This window comes from Barbus barbus, assembly GCF_936440315.1.
Source record: "Barbus barbus genome assembly, chromosome: 28".
NCBI classification, from domain to species: Eukaryota; Metazoa; Chordata; class Actinopteri; order Cypriniformes; family Cyprinidae; genus Barbus; species Barbus barbus.
The window spans coordinates 15,449,046-15,469,867 of record NC_136756.1 but is presented as its reverse complement, the minus strand read 5'-3'; the positions used below and the strand labels follow the sequence as shown (position 1 = coordinate 15,469,867).

The following is a 20,822-nucleotide window of genomic DNA, read 5'->3' as shown; positions in this document are numbered from 1 at the left end:
CACTTTTTCCTTCCCACAGACTTCCCACTGAGGTGCCTTGTTACAGCACTCTGGGAACAGCCTATTCGTTCAGAAATTTCTTTCTGTGTCTTACCCTCTTGCTTGAGGGTGTCAATGATGGCCTTCTGGACAGCAGTCAGGTCGGCAGTCTTACCCATGGTTGCGGTTTTGAGTAATGAACCAGGCTGGGAGTTTTTAAAAGCCTCAGGAATCTTTTGCAGGTGTTTAGATGATTAGGTTAATAGCTCGTTTAGAGAACCTTTTCATGATATGCTAATTTTTTGAGATAGGAATTTTGGGTTTTCATGAGCTGTATGCCAAAATCATCAATATTAAAACAATAAAAGGCTTGAACTACTTCAGTTGTGTTGTAATGAATCTAAAATATATGAAAGTCTAATGTTTATCAGTACATTACAGAAAATAATGAACTTTATCACAATATGCTAATTTTTTGAAAAGGACCTGTATATATATATATTTTGAACGGCAGTGTGTGTGTGTGTGTGTGTGTATACACATACACATTACATAAATGTAATCTATATATCTAAATAAAAATAGACTATATTCAGTACCTATATGATCCAAAGTAACTAGTAACTAAGTACTTGAGTAGTTTTTTTATCCGATACTTTTTTACTCTTACTCAAGTAACTATTCAGACTATTACTTTTACTTTTACTTGAGTAAATATTTCTAGAAGTACTTTTACTTTTACTTGAGTACAGTTTTTGGGTACTCTACCCACCTCTGGTCATCAGATGCAAAATTCACTTTTACATGATGTTTGAACATAAATGTGTGTTGGCAGTGTGTGTACACATCCACCCTACAATGATAAAAATCCACCCAGTGCTTTTTTAAAATCCCCAATAATAATGATGAATAATGATAATGATCACCAATAACGATCACTTTCTCAGATCAGGCTGTTCTGAGATTCTTGGCAGAGTGGCATAGTTCTGCACAGACCATTTTACTATTTTAGCACAGGCCCTCCCTGAGTGAGCTGTCATCAGTCTGCTATTGTTTCGATGCCGGAGCAGATGTAGACAAGAATGTCTCCTAAGCGATTGAGGTGTTTTGTTGTTGGATGTAATAATGAACATAGCAGTCGTCATTTACTCTTAACACCTGAGCCGCTAAAGACACAGTGGATTACAATTGTTTTTGAAGGGAATGCGACCCCGATCTACCTAAATGCATCCATGTTCACGTGAATCATTCGTGATTCAGCCTCACCTCCAGAAGAAGTGAGTTTTTTATGAATCTTTGCAAATTGCCTTTCCTAATTATGTGCTAGTTAGCAAGTTCCATGGCTAAATGCAGCTTAAGTTTACAATCCCATGAGAAGAGCTTGCCACCCCATGGAAGAGAGAGGCGGGCTGAGCAGAGTTCATTAGCATTTAAAGCAACATGCACCGAAACTGCTTGCTGTGAACAGAGCTATTTTTTACCAGGCAAAAAGTGTGCTTTATTTTATATAGGCTAGTCATTATATTCCAGGTGAAGCAATTTGTAATCTGAATGTGCAAGACTTTAAATGTCATTCTTTTTCAATAATTTTACCTGTTAAAAAAAATTGTCAGTTATGCTGCGTGATATTGCACACTGTTATTGGTATTCATTTTATTTTTTGTTTGTTTTTTCACCAGGGCTAATGAATCAGAAGTCTCAAATATTCAATGAAAATGCCTTACCTTCCATGTTGCAAAATAAGGTAGATAGTAGGCTACCATCTTCGTCATAACACTACTCAGTTAAAATAAAAGTTTCTTTATTGCATACCAACGTTAACTGTAACTTATTGCCAAATTATTTCCTTTATTTTAACAAATAAATCAGTGTTTTAATGAAAATATAAGTCCTTACATAGATAACCAGTTTTTACAACGCACTAGAGTCTCACTTACCTTTTACAATCGGTAATACTTATTGTTACTTTTAATGAATTACTAAAAGCAAGATCACAGCCCATGTCTGTGGTAGTGAATTTTCCCACAGCTATGATTACATGTGGCACGAGGCACTACTGCTCGCGTGTTATTGCTCAACTCTAAACTGCATTTATGTGCTACATTCTGTTGTGGATCGTGTAAAAAAGTTTATAGTAACTATAAGTGCTTCTACGTTACAAAATCCTACAACAGACAATCACGTGTATGTCTCAAATCACCGCAGCCTACTTGCTGCTGTCTGTCTGACACGACAGGCGTTTACTTGACCAGTCCGACGTTTACCAAAACACATCAATTCAAATTAAAGCAAATCACCAAAAGCGCTGTCAAACTCACAAAACGACCACCATGATTAATGCAAAGCGGTTAATAGCATTAAATACAAGTGGGCTCAAACAATCTGATCCTGAGAAAAATCACGTAGTCCGTCCTTAACATACATTCACTTTAAACACGTGTCAGAGACATATGTAGCTGCACGCGCGAGTAACAAAGTAATGCTCGGGTCTTTTCCTGTTTCAGAGCGCGTGGATCTGAAAATATTCCCTGTCGCGTGAATCTGATCCATTGAAGAATTATCGACGGCGTGACAGCGGACAGTGACACAGCTCTTACTCACCGAGAAGAGAATTCAGTCCTCCGGAGATGCTTTAACGTGCTTCGGGGATCAGTGCAAGAGCCCTCGCTTTAATTAAGCGAATTTTAGCGCGGGGATTCCTAAACGTTTCCTCCAGCTCTGGCGACCATTATTGTCCGGACTGACTGACTACTGCTGCTGGTGCTGGTGTGCATCCGGGCGCCTGAGGGATCAGGGGGCTGGAGCTTTCCGTGTACAGAGAAAAAATGGGAAAGAACGTGTGGAGACAAACCCGTGGATGCAACGTCCTGTCCCCCTTCAGCTCAAGCAACCAAATGGCAGCGGATTTGCGCAAACAGGCTTTCGTTAGGTGGGAGAGATAAATTAACTGAATTGAATGTGTCAGATAAGGGAGATATACAAAATGTTTAGAGCAGTGGGTCCTCAGTACCAGGATTGAAAACTACTGTTTTTAAATATTTCTGGCGGGTGCACGAGGTCATTGTTTTTCCTGAGGAAACCTTTAACGAGCCAGATTTGTCGGAGCCACGTGACGATAGATCGATTATTATCCCTAATGACGCTGGATTAGGATAACAATGAATTATGAATCACTACTCTATTCGTAATATTGATGTTTTATGTCTCAGGAAGTGGGCTGGTAGTTGTCAGCATACGTAATTTCGTGCCGTTACGTAACAACATTCGCGCTTTCTCAACACATGCGCGCCACACGAGACTGTTATGGGAAGCGATGGGGGGGGGGGGGGGGGTGTATTAAAACTGTTATTTTGTGCACGTAATCACGTGGTCCCTGCCATATCACACTCTAACCTTTAAATACGTTTTATTAATATTAAATAAATTAATAAAACGTATTTAATTAATATAATAGAAATTTTTATAAACGTTTTATTAATATAAAATACGTTTAATAATAATATCTGTGATTCATCGCATTAAGAACATTAAATATTGAACGTAAATATATTTAGCATTAGCCTATATTATATACTATTTTAATTTGATGGAAAAACAAAGGATTACACTATTTAATATAATTAATATCACACATTTTAATATTTACAATTATTTATTTTCATGAAAGACCAGCCTTGTGATTCAAAAGATTCATCGAACAGAATCGACTGGATAAAAGGGTTTGTTTACGAATCGGACACAGTCACGAGTTCACCGAGTTCATCCTAGACATATAGCACCAGAATATTAACATTTATAAATAATTATTTCGAGGGATTAGGAATATTTAGGGAAATTTTCTCTGTACTACTGAAATACGTGCCATAGGTTTACTTTGATATAGACCTTATATATAATCAAAGACACACGTTATTTGAATTCAGTGCTGCTATAAGAGTTCATTTTTGATATGACAATATGAACCATATGCATATGAGTATAGTAGGCATTTGAATATAAATTTAAATTAGGGCTTGATCGTTGTATTGAGATTTGTTTCGTCAAATAAAATCCCAAACTTGGTGAACAGGGCCCTCTGCTGTTTTAAGCCCACATATAAATATTGATTTAGTACGACGTCTTAAATCAAATAAAGAACGTGAAGATTTTAAAGGTTTCCATCTCACTAATAACATCCCGCTTGAATCATATAACAAACCGGTTACTAGGGATTAATGAGGCAGAAAACATTCTACACACCCATTCATTTAGTTAAAGCTGTTGGGCAAATTAAGCCCTTTTATGAAACTTCTTAATGTGCAAAGCTATTCAGTTATTACAAGAGTGAGTTTGCATTTCAGTCTACTTGGATAGTTCATCTTACCTTTCTGGCCAATTGTGGCAATAAAGATAATGGAGTAAGGTAACATTTTATACGTTGGTCTGTAGGGCATGATTATTTTTTTTTTTAACCACTAGATAGCGCTGGAGCTGCTTAAATATTGTGAGTCTATGATACCAGAGAGCTCAACACTGCAGTGCCAGACAAATGTCCCTGCTGAAAAAAACAATAGAAAATGTAATGGATTTAATGGTTATAATGGGAATTGTATTGATTTTAATGGAAACTATAATGGTGTCTACTGGTATGTGATGGATTCTATTGGTGGGATGTTAAATCCTATTGGAAACATACCCAAAACACACTACAAAAAGGAATTTTGTAATAGTTTTACTGGAAAAAGCTAATGGTTTATGATGGTATTTTAATGGAAACCATTGGAATTTCTGTGATGGTTTCTATTGGTGTTTTTTAGCAGGGGTGTTAGACAGGGCTCATGAGACCACGAGAACTGTAATTAGTGTGATGATGAAATAAAGAGCAAATGTTGAATTTTCTTCACAAGATCAATAATTATGAAAGCAAAATGTGAACAAATAAAGTAGCCTAAGCAATGCACATTTACAGTAAATCATGTTGCAAAAGTTGACGTGATCAGTCATTATTACCCTTCTATCTTCCCTTGAAAAATGTAGGGGTAGAGCGGGGGAAAACGACCCCATGGGGTAAAACATCCTCTTACTGTTTTTCCCAAAATAACCATAAGATAAAATCAAGGTCAATTTTTATTGTACCTATGGACTATGTTGACAAGAGTGATGTAGAAGTTTTCACCATGAAGCTTACACTGGTGATGTAACGGAGAGAAAACAGATTTCACAGTAAATAATCTCATTTTCAGCAGTAAGAAAAAAACTTATTTAAAGCTTGTTGTTTTGTAGATCATCACAGTTATACATGATATGAGAACAGTGGGACCTGTAGATAGAGAGAACGTGTTATTTAATAAAAATATCATTATATTTTCAGAATGACATAATACTTTTTTCTCAAACATAGTGTGTGGGGTAAAACGCCCCCAGGGGGCAATGGGCAATTACTGTAATTATTCTGTTTTGAACATCGAATCCTTTGTTTTTCCATCAAATGAAATCTAACTAGTTGGTTGGATAAAAATATTTGGACTCTATATTTAATAATTATACCTCACGCTAGCATCAGGTAGCTAGTTAGCTAGCCAGTTATCATCAGCTGAGTTTTTTTTTTTTTCTTTCAAATAGACTATTATAATTTTGTAACTCATAATTATTGATTATGTTCTTTTTAAATTTTAAGCTAGAACTGCCTGTACTCTGAATTTGCTGTAAATGTTTAAAGCAAATTGCTTTGTCAGACTGGGGGGCATTTTACCCCACCCATGGGGGCGTTTTGCCATATAGGTGGGGTAAAACGCCCTTTGGCACAAATTTAATTTTTGTTAAAATTCTAATAACACGAAAACTCTGCATTTTTTATAATTGGTTTATAATGTAATTGTCACTAAAACTATGATAACATTTCTGAACACATTTAACTTTTGTTTCACTGAAAAAAAAAGTTCCCACCCCCAACTCCCCTTTGGATGTTTCTACGGTGCGAGGACGCACGGGAGGGGGCGTAATGTCAGGATTATGGACCTGTTTTTGTTGTGTTTTTGCTCCCCATGTGTTCTGTGACCCAGTTTTTCCCCTCACGTTGATTGTTGATTTGATTCCAGGTGTGTCTCGTCTTCCTCCCTAATTGTCTGTGTATTTAAGGTCTTGTCCATTCAGTTAGTGTTTGTCGGTTCTTGAATGTCATCCCATGTGTTCCTGTGTCTCCTATGTTCCCCACTGGATTAGTAAAGACTCCTGTTTGTGAATTCCTCGTTCCGTGTTTCCTTGCTTCCTGGTAAAGGAACACAACGAGGTGTGTCTGGATAATCTTACTGATGAATTATCAATACGATATTATCCTTCACGATATCATCACCCAGATTTGAATTCATAAACTGTAAAATCTTTTTTTTTTAGTAAACACGCCTTATTACTGTAAAAAAAAATCTAATTAGTTAATCAAAATGAATCAAATTAGTAAATTAATAAATTTGTGCGATACAGCTGAAACCGAAACAAAAAAAAACCTTTGTTATAAAATAAAAATATTTTTAAAAACTTTAGTTTAGATTTCTCATTGTAAGACCTGATCTGTAGATTGTTTTATATCTTTTCTAAATTATGAGATATACAGTTTTTGTATAATTATCAAAAATCAAAGATTTCCCATAGACTTGCATTGGCTGAGCAAAAACCCCCCTCTAGATTTGTATTGGCAAAAGGGAGTACTGCCTCCTCAGAAAAAAATTGTGCCCCCCTCAGTTCTCTTAACGAACTTATTTATTTAAATTCTCACTCGTACTGGAAAGTGAAGCTGCGGGCTCTTTGATCGCCCCCTGGTGGCTGGCTGCAGTACAGGTCATAAACCCCGCCCTCTCCATGTAAACGAATGGGGCTAGAGTCATAATAAAAAAATGAATTACACTTCCAATACAATTTTGGTCATTTAAGGTAGTTATCACGCTGATATATGTTCAATTGTTCGTTTTTGTGGTAAGTTTGATTTTAGCTAGTAATTTGATGCTATAAAAACGGGGCGTGTCGTTATGGTTGATTGGGTCTGTGGGAGTTTGATTCCGTGGCTGCACCTCACGACTCTACTGCGCAGACTCGGGCTCCAAATGAATCTCTACTGCGCAGACTCGGGCTCCAAATGACGTAATTTACTCACGATGGCAGCGGCCATAATGAGATGTTTTGGCATCACTTTTGAAGCGGAGACGCGTCGTCCATTTTTTTTACAGTCTATGATTTAAACCGTTAATCTGCAGAGCGCATTAAGTTATGTTCGATTTGAGCATATCGATCAGCGTCTCGTGACAGCGTACATGCATGTGTTTGTATTTATATAAATGATAAATATACACGTGACATTACACTCATTACGTAAACAAAACTTTTATTTTGGATGTGATTAATCGTTTGACGGCACTAGTAAAAACGTTTAACCCAACCAGCCGGGTCAAAATAACCCAGCATGTGTTCTGTCAAATATTTACCCAGCGCTGGGTTGCCAAATAACCCAAGTTGGGTTGTTTTTAACCCAGCAGTTTTTAGTGTGTAGACTGCTGTCACTTTAAGAGCTGCCTGGATCCAATATACTGTTACACATGTTTCTTTCTCAGCTGTTTGCTCTGACTTAAGACCTACTGTGTTTACGAGGATACTTGGAAAGACGAGCATTTTGACACATACTGTTGTGTGTATATAATCGTTCAAGGCCTATAAAGTGGCAAAAATAACAGTTCATTACTCCTGCGCTCTATGTGCATCATCTTCATGAGTTCTTTTTCACTGCTCATTGCATTGTTTTTGCACGTAGCACAGCAATGTCACATGAGCATGTAACTGTGGTAGAGACGATTGTCCAAAATCTATACCAGTTGACAAATTTCTACCAGTTAATGTTGTCTACCGGTATACGTATCGCCCACCCCTAATCTCAATTATATAATACTGGTAATTATTTCACTTAGTTTATTGTACTACATTAAAACAGCACAAAATACAGTTAATATGCATATACAAGCATATTCGAATAACAGAAAATAAAATGAACTGAAAATGTACAAGATAAACAAATAATAAATAATTCTAAAAGTGCCAGATTTAGTGAATAGTTTATAGTTTGTCGGAGAGTTCAACAACTTGGGACAATAGTGACTAAAATCTACATTTGGCAGTGTTTTGGGTTTAACCAGCAGCCTTCAGTTAAATGATATGCCTGATCTGGCTGGACTATATTTAGCAACACTTTTGCCAGAGCAAGCAGAGACAACTCCACGAAGACATTTAAAATCAGTTCTGTAAGATCAAAGTAGCAGTGAAAGGATTTAAGCATTCTGTGACGCAAGGTAACTCACTAAAATTACCTTCACTCTGGGATTTGGATGACGATAGGTGAGCTTACTCATAATAAATGACAAAAAAAATGAGGAATGTGAATTCTGTCCTGGTGAGAATGGGAAGAGAAGATTCTGATTGGCTGAGGGAGCTGTCAGCACTGGGGTTTGAAGCTTGTGGTCAGTTTAAATGAGAGAATGAGAGAACCGTGGCAGTGAAAAGAGGGGCCAAGATAGCAGGAAGGACTCACTTTAAGCCTTGAGAAAAGCTGTCATGACGCTCACTGAGATTATCTTCATCTTGACCGGGACTTGTGCTGTCCTGGTTTTTGGAGGGAAATTAGTATGTCTGCTTATGATTCTTGTCCCGAAGCTCTTCTGTCCTCTTCCTGAGACTTTTTTCACCTCTCTGGGGAAATGGGCAGGTGAGATACACCAGTATTTTGATATTCATTTTTGTGTTGAGCATGCATGTTCTATATAATCCTGCCTTTTTATACTTGAAAGATTCTTGCAAATAAAGAAAATAATAATAAATGCATGAAATAAATTATTAATAAATTATTAATAAATAAAAATTAAGAGAGAAAGCAGCAATGTTAAACTAGTGACAAACTAAAAATAAAAAAGCTGGATTTTGTTGGTAAACCTTTATAATAACTTTCATTAAGAACACTTTCACATTACTACATTAAATATTGCTTAAAAGATCATTAGTTTCAATTTGGTTAACAGTTCGAAATGTCAGGATTTCAGCATTTAAGAAAAGGCAATGTTTATTACATCTTCTGAACCGACCCCCTGCTGTGAGGGAACCCTGGTTGAGAGCAGTGGATTTAAAGCATGATTGAACCATGAAGCCCTCCTACAAACCATCAGTACCTTGATTTTTTTCCCACCGTTTAGCCCAGGAACAAGGTTCTCATCTCACTTTAAATTGTCCCTCACAAAGTGTCTTGCTTTCCTAAACAGCGCTTTTATTGTTGACAAAAGAGAGACCCTCCTTATGGCTTTCTTGAAATCATCCTGAGTATACCAGTTCAGCAACAAAAAACAACAATTCCAGACACTTTTTCCCAAGCTTTCTTTCCATTCCATTCCGGCACTGAGAGTGGCAGAGAAGAAAAGGCAATTAGAACAGTATGTTCCAGGACGTTATTACTCTTTTCATTTCTTGACTTTGAATGGTTGTTCCTGCTCATTTGAAATCAAATTAACATAACTTTTTCTCTCCTTCTGCAACTATTCTTTCTCTTTAAGGCTTTGAAAAGTTCTTCCTGGTGTGTGTGTGTGTGTGTGTGTGTGTGTGTTTGTGTGTGTGAGAGAGAGAGAGAGAGAGAGCATGCATTACAATATCCCTTTGCAGGGGGTGTTTTCTAGCATGTTTAGACACACTACATCTGCTATTTCTTTCACTGTAAATATATATTCATGCAGAAAGTTTTGTAAGTTGTTGTGCATATTCTAGTTGGCTTAGCCAATATGAGTGCATGATAGAATGCTGTAAGATTTGCGTTTATATACTATAGAGACATTAGTTTTCTAAAGGATCATGTAACACTGAAGACTGGTGAAATTAAAAAACTCAGCTTTGCCATTACCAGAATACTTAAAAATATATTCAAAAAGTTAATTATTTAATATTTTGCAATACCACTGTTTTATTGTATTAATAAATAAATAAATATAATATTTTATTATTTAAATAAATGCAGCCTTGGGGCTCCACGGAGCACAATTTCTACTGAGGGGGGCCCGTAAGGGACCACTTGCTTATAGGGCCCCCACAAATTATAATAAGTAATTTTTTTTTTTACATAATATATTATTCTTTCTTAACATTAGTTAATGTACATGTGCTCATTGTTAGTTCATAGCTTGGGTCTATTAAATAATATATCATGTATATATTAATAGTATTTATTTATTATAGTTGTACTTATACATTGCAAAATTTGAAGCAGTCCAGCTAAGGACTGAATTGTTCACATTTGAGACATTCAAAATATTCGCTTCTCTTGAGATCTCACTGAGATCTAAAGCAGGGTACTACTTGTACTTCTTGTACACCAAGAACACTGACGCAAAGAAAGAACGAAGGCATGGGAAACAAGAAAGAAAGACACAAAAAAGCCATTTTCCCACACAGAGGACAACACAGACCTTTCTAGTCTGCAAAAGTAATAAAAGCAAGAAGGCCGTAATTACATGTTACATCATTTCCTCTATATTATACACTGGTCATGCCATTGACCCTCCAGCACCCCTTTTCTTCAGTACTCCCATGTACTTCTCAGATGGACTAACAGCGGTGGAGAGAAGATGCAGTTCTAGATATTCAGAGAAGATGACTTTTCACACATATGCACCACCCATGCTCCTTATTTGTTTAGTGAATTGGTGGGTACACACAGTCTGTTCAAGAACGTGCTGTTAAAACAAACATACACTGACTGCCTTTCATCTGAAGTTTGTGAGATTCTTAGAGAGAGTGACAGGAAACAGACAGACTATCATGTTCTGGATATGCTTGATTTAAAAGCTATGTGCAGGTTATAGTTATTTATACTGTAAAAAAAAAAAAAAAAAACATTTATTTGTTTCTCAAAATGAATAGTCAATCACTTTTTCACAATCAGTGAATAAGTTACAGAGAATATAAAATTATTATTCATACCATCCAGTTCATGATTTTAAGTCTAATATTGAATATTTCCTCTGTTTCAGTGGTCACTGGAGGGTCAGATGGAATAGGCAGAGCATATGCTGAAGAGGTAACAACACTACCACATATGTAAAAACTGTTTTATTATGACAATATTGATGTTAGATTAGATATTAGATTAGTTCAGTAATTAAGTATACAGTTAAAAGGTAACAGTAAAATGCACTTAAATAATATTTTTATTTAGCAAGGAAGCATTAAACTGATTAAAACTAGCAGTAAAGACATTCATAATGTTAAACAATAAAATATTTCCATTTCAAATAAATGCTGTTCTTTTGAACTTTTATTTCTTGAAGAAACCTGTTTAAACATTGATAATAATAAGAAATGTTTCTTGAGCAGCAAATCAGCATATTAGAGTGATTTCTGAAGAAACATGTCACACTGAAGACTGGGTTAAGGGCAGGAATAAATTACATTTTAAAATATATTCAATATAAAAAAAACAATTTCTTGCCAAAAATCGTACTAACATTTAAATGGTAGTGTATATAAATAAATAAACATTTTACTCCGCTCATTGACCCCTGAAAAGTTACACTAAAGTGCTGCAGGATTCCTGTAGTAGAGAAGTGATTATGAAACCTTCTGTGTTCTAACATGGTGACCAGATTTCTGCAGTATTTATTTATAAAAACTAAATGATCTCTGAACGCTTTTCTTCCACAAAAATTTACATCAGTGAACTGGGCCTTAAACAAGGACATGTAAACAACTAGAAACAGGAAGTAATCTTTAATTTACTTCAAAATTCTATGTAAAGATCCCATTCCACATAAAAACAAGAAATACACCAGCTCATCCCAAGTATCAGACCAGGCTGTTTCGGTAACACTGCCTTTCTCTGCAGCTTTCAAAACTAGGTATGAGCGTGATCATCATCAGCAGAAACCAAGTGAAGCTTGACAGAGCAGCAAGGAAGATCGGTAAAGCGTTTACTGCTGGAATTTCAGCTTCTCAACTTGTCTGTAGTGTTAGAGCTCAGTTTCACCAGCATCCTTGTCTTGTCCTGACAGAGCTCACTACAGGACGGGAAGTCAAAGTAATAGCTGCTGACTTCACCAAAGATGATATATATGGACACATTCAAGAAAACATTGAGGGTTTGGAAATTGGTATTTTAGGTCAGTAGGTGTCAGATATCTCATTGTGTCAAAGTATGTATTTAATGTTCTAACATGTTCAACATTGTTGATCAATGTTACTTTTCTTTAAACACAGTGAACAATGTGGGAATTCTGCCCAGCCAAATACCCTGCAAGCTACTTGAAACGGCTGACCTGGAAGAAGTGAGGTCACCAATGGTTCATACAGTCATTATTAATGTTTTTAATATTATAAAGAATATGCTACTGCCAGCTCTCATTAATCAGGTCTTTTAATTTAATCTTTTAAAATTATTTCAGATGTAGTGTAGTAATTGAAATTTTTTTGTAGTGATGCAAAGAACCATTTCTTAGTGAACATTATGCTAATCTGTAGAAACTTTTGTGCATTGAAGAGAAATCATAGATGTTAAAGATTCTTCATGGAACTGTAGATGCCAATAAAGAACCTTTATTTTTTAGAAGTGAACAGTCAAAGTTTTGGAGTGTTTATCAGATATTGTCATTTCTACAGTATGTTTCATGTTGTGGCCTCTCCTAGAGAATACATGATGTTATCAACTGCAATGTGAAAGCCATGGTTAAGGTGCGTGCAAGCAAACTCACCATATACATTACAATGAGGCAGTTGTTAACTGTTGGGTTGCAGTAGTCACACGCCAAATTCAGCTCTGTTCTGACAGGGTTACAGAATGCAGATAATAAAATGCATAATCATGTATGATTAGCAAAAATACTGGTTGATCAACTTTAAAAGGTCGGGGAGAAAACTCTCGTTGTCAGTCTTTTGTTATCAAGGCCAAAGGTCATGATTTTAATCAAACAAAATTTTTGTAAATTAGTTTACTGTCATGCTAATGATTTTGGATATTTTTTAGGCCTATAGTTCATCATAATGTTAATAAATTTAAATGTTTGATTATTTTATAATTTATCCAAAAAAATCATTTTAGTTGATAAACAATTTTGAATCACCACCTGACATCAATCATAAAATCCTAAATAAAAGCCAGTTGAGAACAATTGGTTCTTCTAAAGAGATTTAATAACGTACTCGCATTGTTTTCCATATTCAGATGTGCAGAATTGTGCTACCAGGCATGCAGCAAAGGTTTGGCCTTCTCTGTTCAATAGGTTTCTCAGGATTTTTCAAACAAATTTTAACAAATGGCCAGCACACTGACCATATGTATTTCCTTAGAGGAAGAGGAGTCATTCTGAATGTGTCCTCTGGCATAGCCAAAATACCCTTCCCCATTTACACCCTTTACGCAGCATCCAAGGTAAACTTTATGAGACTGGGTAGATTACTTACACATTTTAGTCCGTTACTAATTCCAAATTACATGACAATTTTAGTTAGTAGCATGATCCATTACATTACATATTTTAGGTAATATATCAGACTACTTTTTGATTACTTTTAGATTACTTTTGACCCAACACATTTATCACATTGATTAAACAGGATAATATTGTAGCATATTGATGTAAAAAATACAAAGAGTAAGGCAATATATTCCATTTGTTTTAATTAACAATATGAAGTGCATTAAACATTACATTATGTCAAGGTTTCCCAAACAGGGGTTCATAAAGGAACTGCTGGTTGTTTGTGAGTTTAATGAAAAGCTAATAATTAATTAAATCATAAAAATCATACTTCTACTACAACCCGAATTCTGGAAATGTTGGGATGTTTTTTTAAATTGGAATAAAATGAAAACTAAAAGAATTTCAAATCACATGAGCCAATATTTTATTCACAATAGAACATAGATAACATAAATGTTTAAACTGAGAAATTTTAAAATTTTATGCACAAAATGAGCTCATTTCAAATTTGATGCCTGCTACAGCTCTCAAAAATAGTTGGGACGGGGGCATGTTTACCATAGTGTAGCATTTTTAGCATTCTTGCCTGATAGGTTTCCAGCTGCTGAAGACTTTGTGGTCGTCTTTGACGTATTTTTCGTTTAATGATATGCCAAATGTCCTCTATAGGTGAAAGATCTGGACTGCAGGAAGGCCAATTCAGCACCCGGACTCTTCTACTACGAAGTCATGCTGTTGTAATAGCTGCAGTATGTGGTTTTGCATTGTTCTGCTGAAATACACAAGGCCTTCTCTGAAATAGGCGTCGTCTGGAGGGGAGCATATGTTGCTCTAAAACCTTTATATACCTTTCAGCATTCATAGTGCCTTCCAAAACATGCAAGCTGCCCATACCGTATGCACTTATGCACCATCAGAGATGCTGGCTTTTGAACTGAATGCTGATAACACGCTGGAAGATCTCCCCCCTCTTTAGCCTGGAGAACACGGCGTCCGTTATTTCCAACAAGAATGTCAAATTTGGACTCATCTGACCATAAAACACTTTTCCACTTTGAAACAGTCCATTTTAAATGAGCCTTGGCCCACAGGACACGACGGAGCTTCTGGACCATGTTTGCATATGGCTTCCTTTTTGCATGATAGAGCTTTAGCTGGCATCTGCAGATGGCACGGCATATTGTGTTTACCTGTTGAATCTGTTGATGATGTTATGCACTATAGATGATGAGATTTGCAAAGCCTTTGCAATTTGACGTTGAGGAATTTTTGTTTTTTTAAAGTATTCCACAATCTTTTTGCGCACTCTTTTACAGACTGGAGACCCTCTGCCCATCTTTACTTCTGAGAGACTCTGCCTCTCTAAGACATCTTTTATAGCTAATCATGTTACAGACCTGATGTAAATTGACTTAATTAGTTGCTAGATGTTCTCCCAGCTGAATCTATTCTAAATGTCTTGCTTTTTACCCTTTGTTGCCCCCGTGCCAACTTTTTTGAGACCTGTTGCAGGCATCAAATTTGAAATGAGTTCATTTAGTGGATACAAGTGTAAAATTTCTCAGTTTAAACATTTATGTTCTCCGTTATATTGTGAATGTTCTATTGGCTCATGTGATTTGAAAGTCTTTCAGTTTTCATTTTATTCAAATTTAAAAAACCTCAACATTTCTGGAATTGGGGTTGTAAATATATTAGGTGAAAGAGGTTCAGAGGACCAAATAGGTTGTGAATCCATAAGTATTGGAACAGTAAAGACAAAATTGCTCTGTTGGCTGTGGAGTCAAGACATTTGCAAATATGATTAAAAGATGAATATGAGACAAAACTACAGAATGTCACATTTTATTATTAGTCGTTTCAACACATAGATGTTTTAAATAATAAAAAGAACAGCACTTTTAGAGTTCATCCCACTCATTGATGTGAGCATAAGTATTGGGACAGTTGAAAATAAGGCAGATATAAAAGATTAAAAGCTATTATTTAGTTGCAGATCCCTTGCGTACAATCACAGCAGTGAGTTTGTGACCCATAGACCTCACCAAACTCTTGGTCTCATGCTTTGAAATACTTTTCCCAGCCTTTAATGCAGCCAATTCCAATTGTTGTTTGTTTTGGGGAGTTTCTGCCTTTACTCTCCTCTCCAGCTGGTGAAATTCATGTTCAATCGGATTTACATCTGGAGATTGACTTGGGCAATCTAAGACTTTCCATTTCTTTGCCCTTATAAATTCCTTGACTGAACTGGCAGGGTGTTTTGGGTCATTATCCTGATGCAATATGAAGCACTTCCCAATGAATCTGGTGGCATTTTCTTGAATATTGGTAGTCAAGATGGTTTTGTACCCTTCCAAATTCATTCTGCTACTGTCATCATACATTAAGTCATCAGTAAAGTTGAGCGCGCCTGTTCCAGAGACAGCCTTGCATGCCCATGCCATGACATCATCTTCACCATGCTTTACAGATGAGGCTGTATGCTTGGGATCATTTGCAGTTCCCTTTTTTTTCTTCACATTTTTGCTTTCCCATCACTTAGATAAAGGTTCATCTTTGTCTCATCGGTCCATAAACACAGTTCCAAAACTCTTCTGGCTCACCTTTTTGTGTTTTTGCAAACTCTAATCTTGCCTTTCTGTTTTTGGAGCTGGTCAGAGGTTTGCATCTTGCTGTGTAGCATCTGTAATTCTGTGTCAAAGTCTCCTGAGGACAGTAGATTGTCAGAGCATCACCCAGCTTTCTGGAAGTTGTTGGTGATTTTACAGACATGTCTTTTAGGATTCATTTTCAGAGCTTTTATGATTTGTCTGTCATCAACTACTGTTGTTTTCTCAGCCGATTAGGTCGTTGTTGGTTGCTAATGTCACCGGTGGTTTCCAAGCTCTTGATATTTCCATGCCCTTTGTTTTTGCTAGAGCTCTAATTGACTTCCTCTTTTCTTTTAGCATCCAAATTGCTTGCTTTTCTCTCAAAGTCAGCTCCCGCATCATCTTCCTGGTTTGTGTCATCATCGAATGCAAGATTCAGAATGCAGAAGTAATGGATATAACTGATACGACACATTCCCTGCTTTTAATATCTGAAGAATTAATGCAACAGGACACAGCTGATCACTTAGAAACTGTTCCAATACTTATGCTCACATCAGATAGACGGATGAAACTCTAAAAGTGCTGAACTTCTTAGCTGGTAAAACATCTATGTGTTGAATCACTCAATAATAAAATGGGACATTCTGTAGTTTTGTCTCATATTCATCTTTTAATCATATTTAAATGTCTTGACTCCACAGCCAACAGAGCAATTTTGTCTTCACTGTTCCAATACTTTTGGAGGGCACTGCATATAGGAAATAACATGAATTTGTGGATTTTAATGCTTTTGAAAGACAAAAAAATAAGGAATTAGGGAGTCAATAAATTATAAAATATTTATTGATATTGTGTGAATAATATGTAATCATATAATGAATATAAAGTAATTGTAGTCTGTAGTCTTAAAAATGTAATTTAATCTAATTACAAGTACTTAATTTTTGGAATCTGATTACGTAATCCAGATTACATGTAATCAGTTTCTACCCAGCTCTGAAGACATCTATACAAAGTTGAAACGTTCTGTCTCTTTCTGCAACTCTAAATACCGTTCTGCATTGTACCGGCAAAGTCAACATATCAAATTAAAAACATCTCATCCACAGGTTTTTGTGGAGAGATTTTCACAGGGTATTCAAGCAGAATATAAATCCAAAGGAATCATTATACAGGTAGAGTAAAAAACTTGTCATGCCTGCAAATGAATGCTAGTTATTTTGCTCTCTTTACCATACAGAACCTAGCCACACATCAGGCAAATAATGTTTGGTGTGTATTAAATGTACATACAGTTTACCAGGAGTAAAATATTAATGTCCTCATTCCCAAATGGTGATTTTGTTCTCAGACGGTGGCTCCATTTGGGGTTTCAACAGCAATGACAGGACATCAGAATCCAGATATGGTCACATTCACACCTGAAGAGTTTGTGAGGAGCTCATTGAAGTATCTGAAGGCCGGTGACCAAACATATGGCAGTGTCACTCATACTATACTGGTAATGACTTCAATAACTGGTAATGATTGAAAATGACTTGCTTTACTAATAAATATGTAATATTATCAGGTATGTGCATGTATTGTGCCTCACCAACCTGTAATTGATCTATAGGGCGGGATTGTGCAGTCCATTCCCACCTGGGTCCTGCAGAGTGAAGCATTTCAGCATCATTTTAGGGAATATGTGAAGCAGAGGGTTGGAAGCTGAGAGCTGTCATTCTCTAAGTATATGTACAGTATTGAATATTTGATACTTACACACCAAAACGGTTGGGTTTGTTTGCACTAATTATGACAATACATTATGTCAAAAATATAAGGCTGGGAAGGAAAGGGAGAGGAAGAAAAAATTTGTTTACCCACAGTCCTTCAAAATACACTAAATCAGTGTTGATAATAGAACATATTATAATGACTAATCATAATCATATCAGTAGACAGGAGATAGTTGAGCTGTACTGACCTTGATAACATTAACAGAAGGTCAGTCTCAGAAAGGCCAAATGACAGTGTAAGAGATGTGGCCTTGTTAGTTTTTGTCTATATTTTGAGATTAGAAAATGTTTGGTCTTTTGTAAAGTGCATTTTATAAATGACATTAATATCCACAAAACACTTTAACAGATATTTGGCGCCACATAGTGGTTAAATGCACTTTGACGTGATGATCTTTAAAGCTTGGAGGTGATGTAAAATTTTGATGATGTCATTATTCCCTTATATCGACATTTATGTTATTAATCATTGTACCCACAGCAAAAATACATATGAAAACGCTGATATGCAGACAGCACTACAAAGAATGTGCACAGTTTTAAAAATTATTTATAGTAATATACAAATGAAGATATCTTACAACATGTTCTTAAAGTAACACTAGATTCACTGCAGTAATTATGGTTTATCTCATTTACTTTCTTTTTTAAAGCTCTGTTTTAAAGAGCTGTTAGTTTTCTTTCTGACATTCAGCCAGCAGAGGGCAGATTTTTGACTCAGCATTACAGAACCTGAAGCATATCAGCTGTAGTGATTGAATCTCTGTGGAGTCAAGTTTCAAATGTCTTGAAGATGCTGAGCAGGTAAAGAATACAAACAAGTGCAGTCTGATGGGGGATTTCCACCGCAGATGTAGTTGTTAATAAAGTTGTTCTCCCTTGAGCGAGCTGTCCTGATTGAAATACAGTTGACAGGATAACTATCCGTTTTCACTTATATTAAAGGGGTTTCTGTTTTTACAACAGGGAATTTCCACTGATAATTTATAATGTTTCTGCTTGTAACAGAAAAGACATTTATGTGGAATAAAACTAAGGCAATAATTAAAATGGTCATGTTTTATTCTCCTCGCTATCTAACTTGGAAAGCTATGCATGCTCTGATTGCAGCAGTGGTGTCTGAAAATCCAATGTTTTTAAAAACAAGTGGTGTAGAAGTAAATATTGCAGATCATCTAATCAATCTGCGGGAAACCACCAAATACCTCAAAACAATTTCCTATGGTTTAAAACATGGTACAAACTATTCTTATACCCTGTATCTTGAAAGTCACTTTCACTGACCCATAATTTTGCTAGACGGCTGTTTTGTTTCTGTTTCATTAAATTAAATAGACTGCTATATAGCTAACTATTAACTAAATGTTTTGATTGAATGAACAAAATTATGTGATGCGTTTAATAGCATTGTGTGATAATATCATTGTTACAGCTTGCATATACAAAACAAATCAATACATAAAAGTATTTGAAAAGCAGCAAAAATAATTGTTCAGTGGTAAACAAACAAACATACAACAAATAAATCTGTTGTGTGTGTATATAGCACATATATAACAATATACATAGCTATATATATATATAATCTAACTACTGGGGTGCCTCAGGGCTCAGTTCTTGGACCACTTCTCTGTCTACATGGCATCACTAGGTTCTGTCATTCAGAAACATGGCTTTTTGCTATGCTGATGACGCTCAACTCTACCTCTTATTCCATCCTGATGATCCAACGATAGCTGCTCACATCTCAGCTTGTCTAACAGACATTTCTTGCTGGATGAAGGACCATCAACTTCAACCCAACCTTGCTTGTGGTTCCATCAAACCAAATGTTTCATCACAATTTCACCATCCAGTTAGGCACATCAACCATAACTCCTTCAAAAACACCCAGAAACCTTGGAGTTATGATTGATGATCAGCTGACTTTCTCAGACCACATTGCTAAAACTGCCCGGTCCTGCAGATTTGCTTTATTCAACATCAAGAAGATCAGGCCCTTTCTTTCAGAACATGCTTCACAACTCCTTGTTCAAGCTCTTGTTCTGTCCAGGCTGGACTATTACAATGCTCTCTTGGCAGGTCTTCCAGCCAGCTCTATCAAACCTTTACAATTAATCCAGAACATGACAGCAAGATACATTTTTAATGAGCCAAAAAGAATGCACGTCACACCTTTATCAATTTGCACTGGCTATGTAGTTGCTTGCATAAAATTGAATGCATTAATGTTTGCCAACAAAACCACCACTGGCTCTGCACCCCTTTACCTAAATTCATTACTTCAGACTTATGTGCCCTCTAGAAGCTTGCGTTCTGCCAAGTGAATGTCGCTTTATTGTGCCATCCCAAAGAGGCACAAAATCACTTTCACAGACTTTTAAATTAAATGTTCCCTCCTGGTGGAATGACCTGCCCAACTCAATCTGAGCAGCTGACTCCTTGAAGAATCAGCTAAAAAGACGACATCTCCATCTTTATTTGACCCTCTAACTCAAGCACTAGGTCAAGCTAACTGAGACTTGTTATAGCACTTGCATATCATTTTTTATTTTGAATGCTTCCATTGTCCTCGATTGTAAGTCGCTTTGGATAAGTGTCTACTAAATGACATGTAAATGTGTGTGTGTGTTTATATATATATATATATATATATATATATATATATATATATATATATATATATAAACTGGTATATATCAACTGTGATGACAAAAATACCCATCACAATTCATCATCATGAGTTTATTAGTTTAGAGTTTACATTTATAATAAACAAAATTAGTTGAACTTAAGGAGTGTTTTTTTGACCCTCTCAAGTAGGACTTCTTAATATGTAATTTCATAATTCTCGTCTTTGAAATTAAAGTACTGAATGAACTCAGCATTTATGGTAACCTAAAATTTATTTTATTGCTATAATTTCTATTTAAAACACTTATAATGATAAACTGGCATTCAGTGGTGTAGTGGTGCCTGGAGAAATGGGTATACTTTATGCCCCA

General features: G+C 36.0%; 2 protein-coding genes across 3 annotated transcripts in view; one reads left to right on the top strand and one right to left on the bottom strand.

Moving 5' to 3' along the window:
* The window catches only part of slc20a2 (solute carrier family 20 member 2), a 43,573-nt gene extending 40,733 nt beyond the window's left edge, over nucleotides 1–2,840 (bottom strand). Inside the window, exon 1 of the mRNA XM_079383318.1 lies at nucleotides 2,581–2,840. The gene's annotated coding sequence lies outside the window, so the exon portion shown is untranslated. The remainder of the gene's footprint in view (nucleotides 1–2,580) is intronic.
* Nucleotides 2,539–18,856, top strand: hsd17b3 (hydroxysteroid (17-beta) dehydrogenase 3). 2 transcript variants are annotated; one of them, XM_079383320.1, is made up of 11 exons: nucleotides 2,539–2,908; nucleotides 11,004–11,050; nucleotides 11,855–11,930; nucleotides 12,021–12,128; nucleotides 12,226–12,293; nucleotides 12,652–12,696; nucleotides 13,187–13,221; nucleotides 13,312–13,393; nucleotides 17,149–17,214; nucleotides 17,391–17,540; nucleotides 17,655–18,856. In XM_079383320.1, exons 3-11 carry the CDS (start codon nucleotides 11,870–11,872, stop codon nucleotides 17,748–17,750), a joined length of 711 nt encoding a protein of 236 aa, XP_079239446.1. In that variant the 5' UTR covers nucleotides 2,539–2,908; nucleotides 11,004–11,050; nucleotides 11,855–11,869; the 3' UTR covers nucleotides 17,751–18,856. The 2 variants fall into 2 exon arrangements, with proteins under 2 accessions (XP_079239446.1, XP_079239445.1); XM_079383319.1 differs by lacking the exon at nucleotides 2,539–2,908 and adding an exon at nucleotides 8,471–8,701.
* The last annotated feature ends 1,966 nt before the right edge of the window (nucleotides 18,857–20,822 follow it).

Coding starts and splice junctions, on each gene's coding strand:
- hsd17b3 (XM_079383319.1), top strand. CDS start 8,551: ATGACGCTCACTGAGATTATCTTCATCTTGACCGGGACTTGTGCTGTC. Junction 13,222..13,311: donor CTACCAGGCATGCAGCAAAG/GTTTGGCCTTCT, acceptor GTATTTCCTTAG/AGGAAGAGGAGTCATTCTGA. Junction 13,394..17,148: donor CCCTTTACGCAGCATCCAAG/GTAAACTTTATG, acceptor TCTCATCCACAG/GTTTTTGTGGAGAGATTTTC.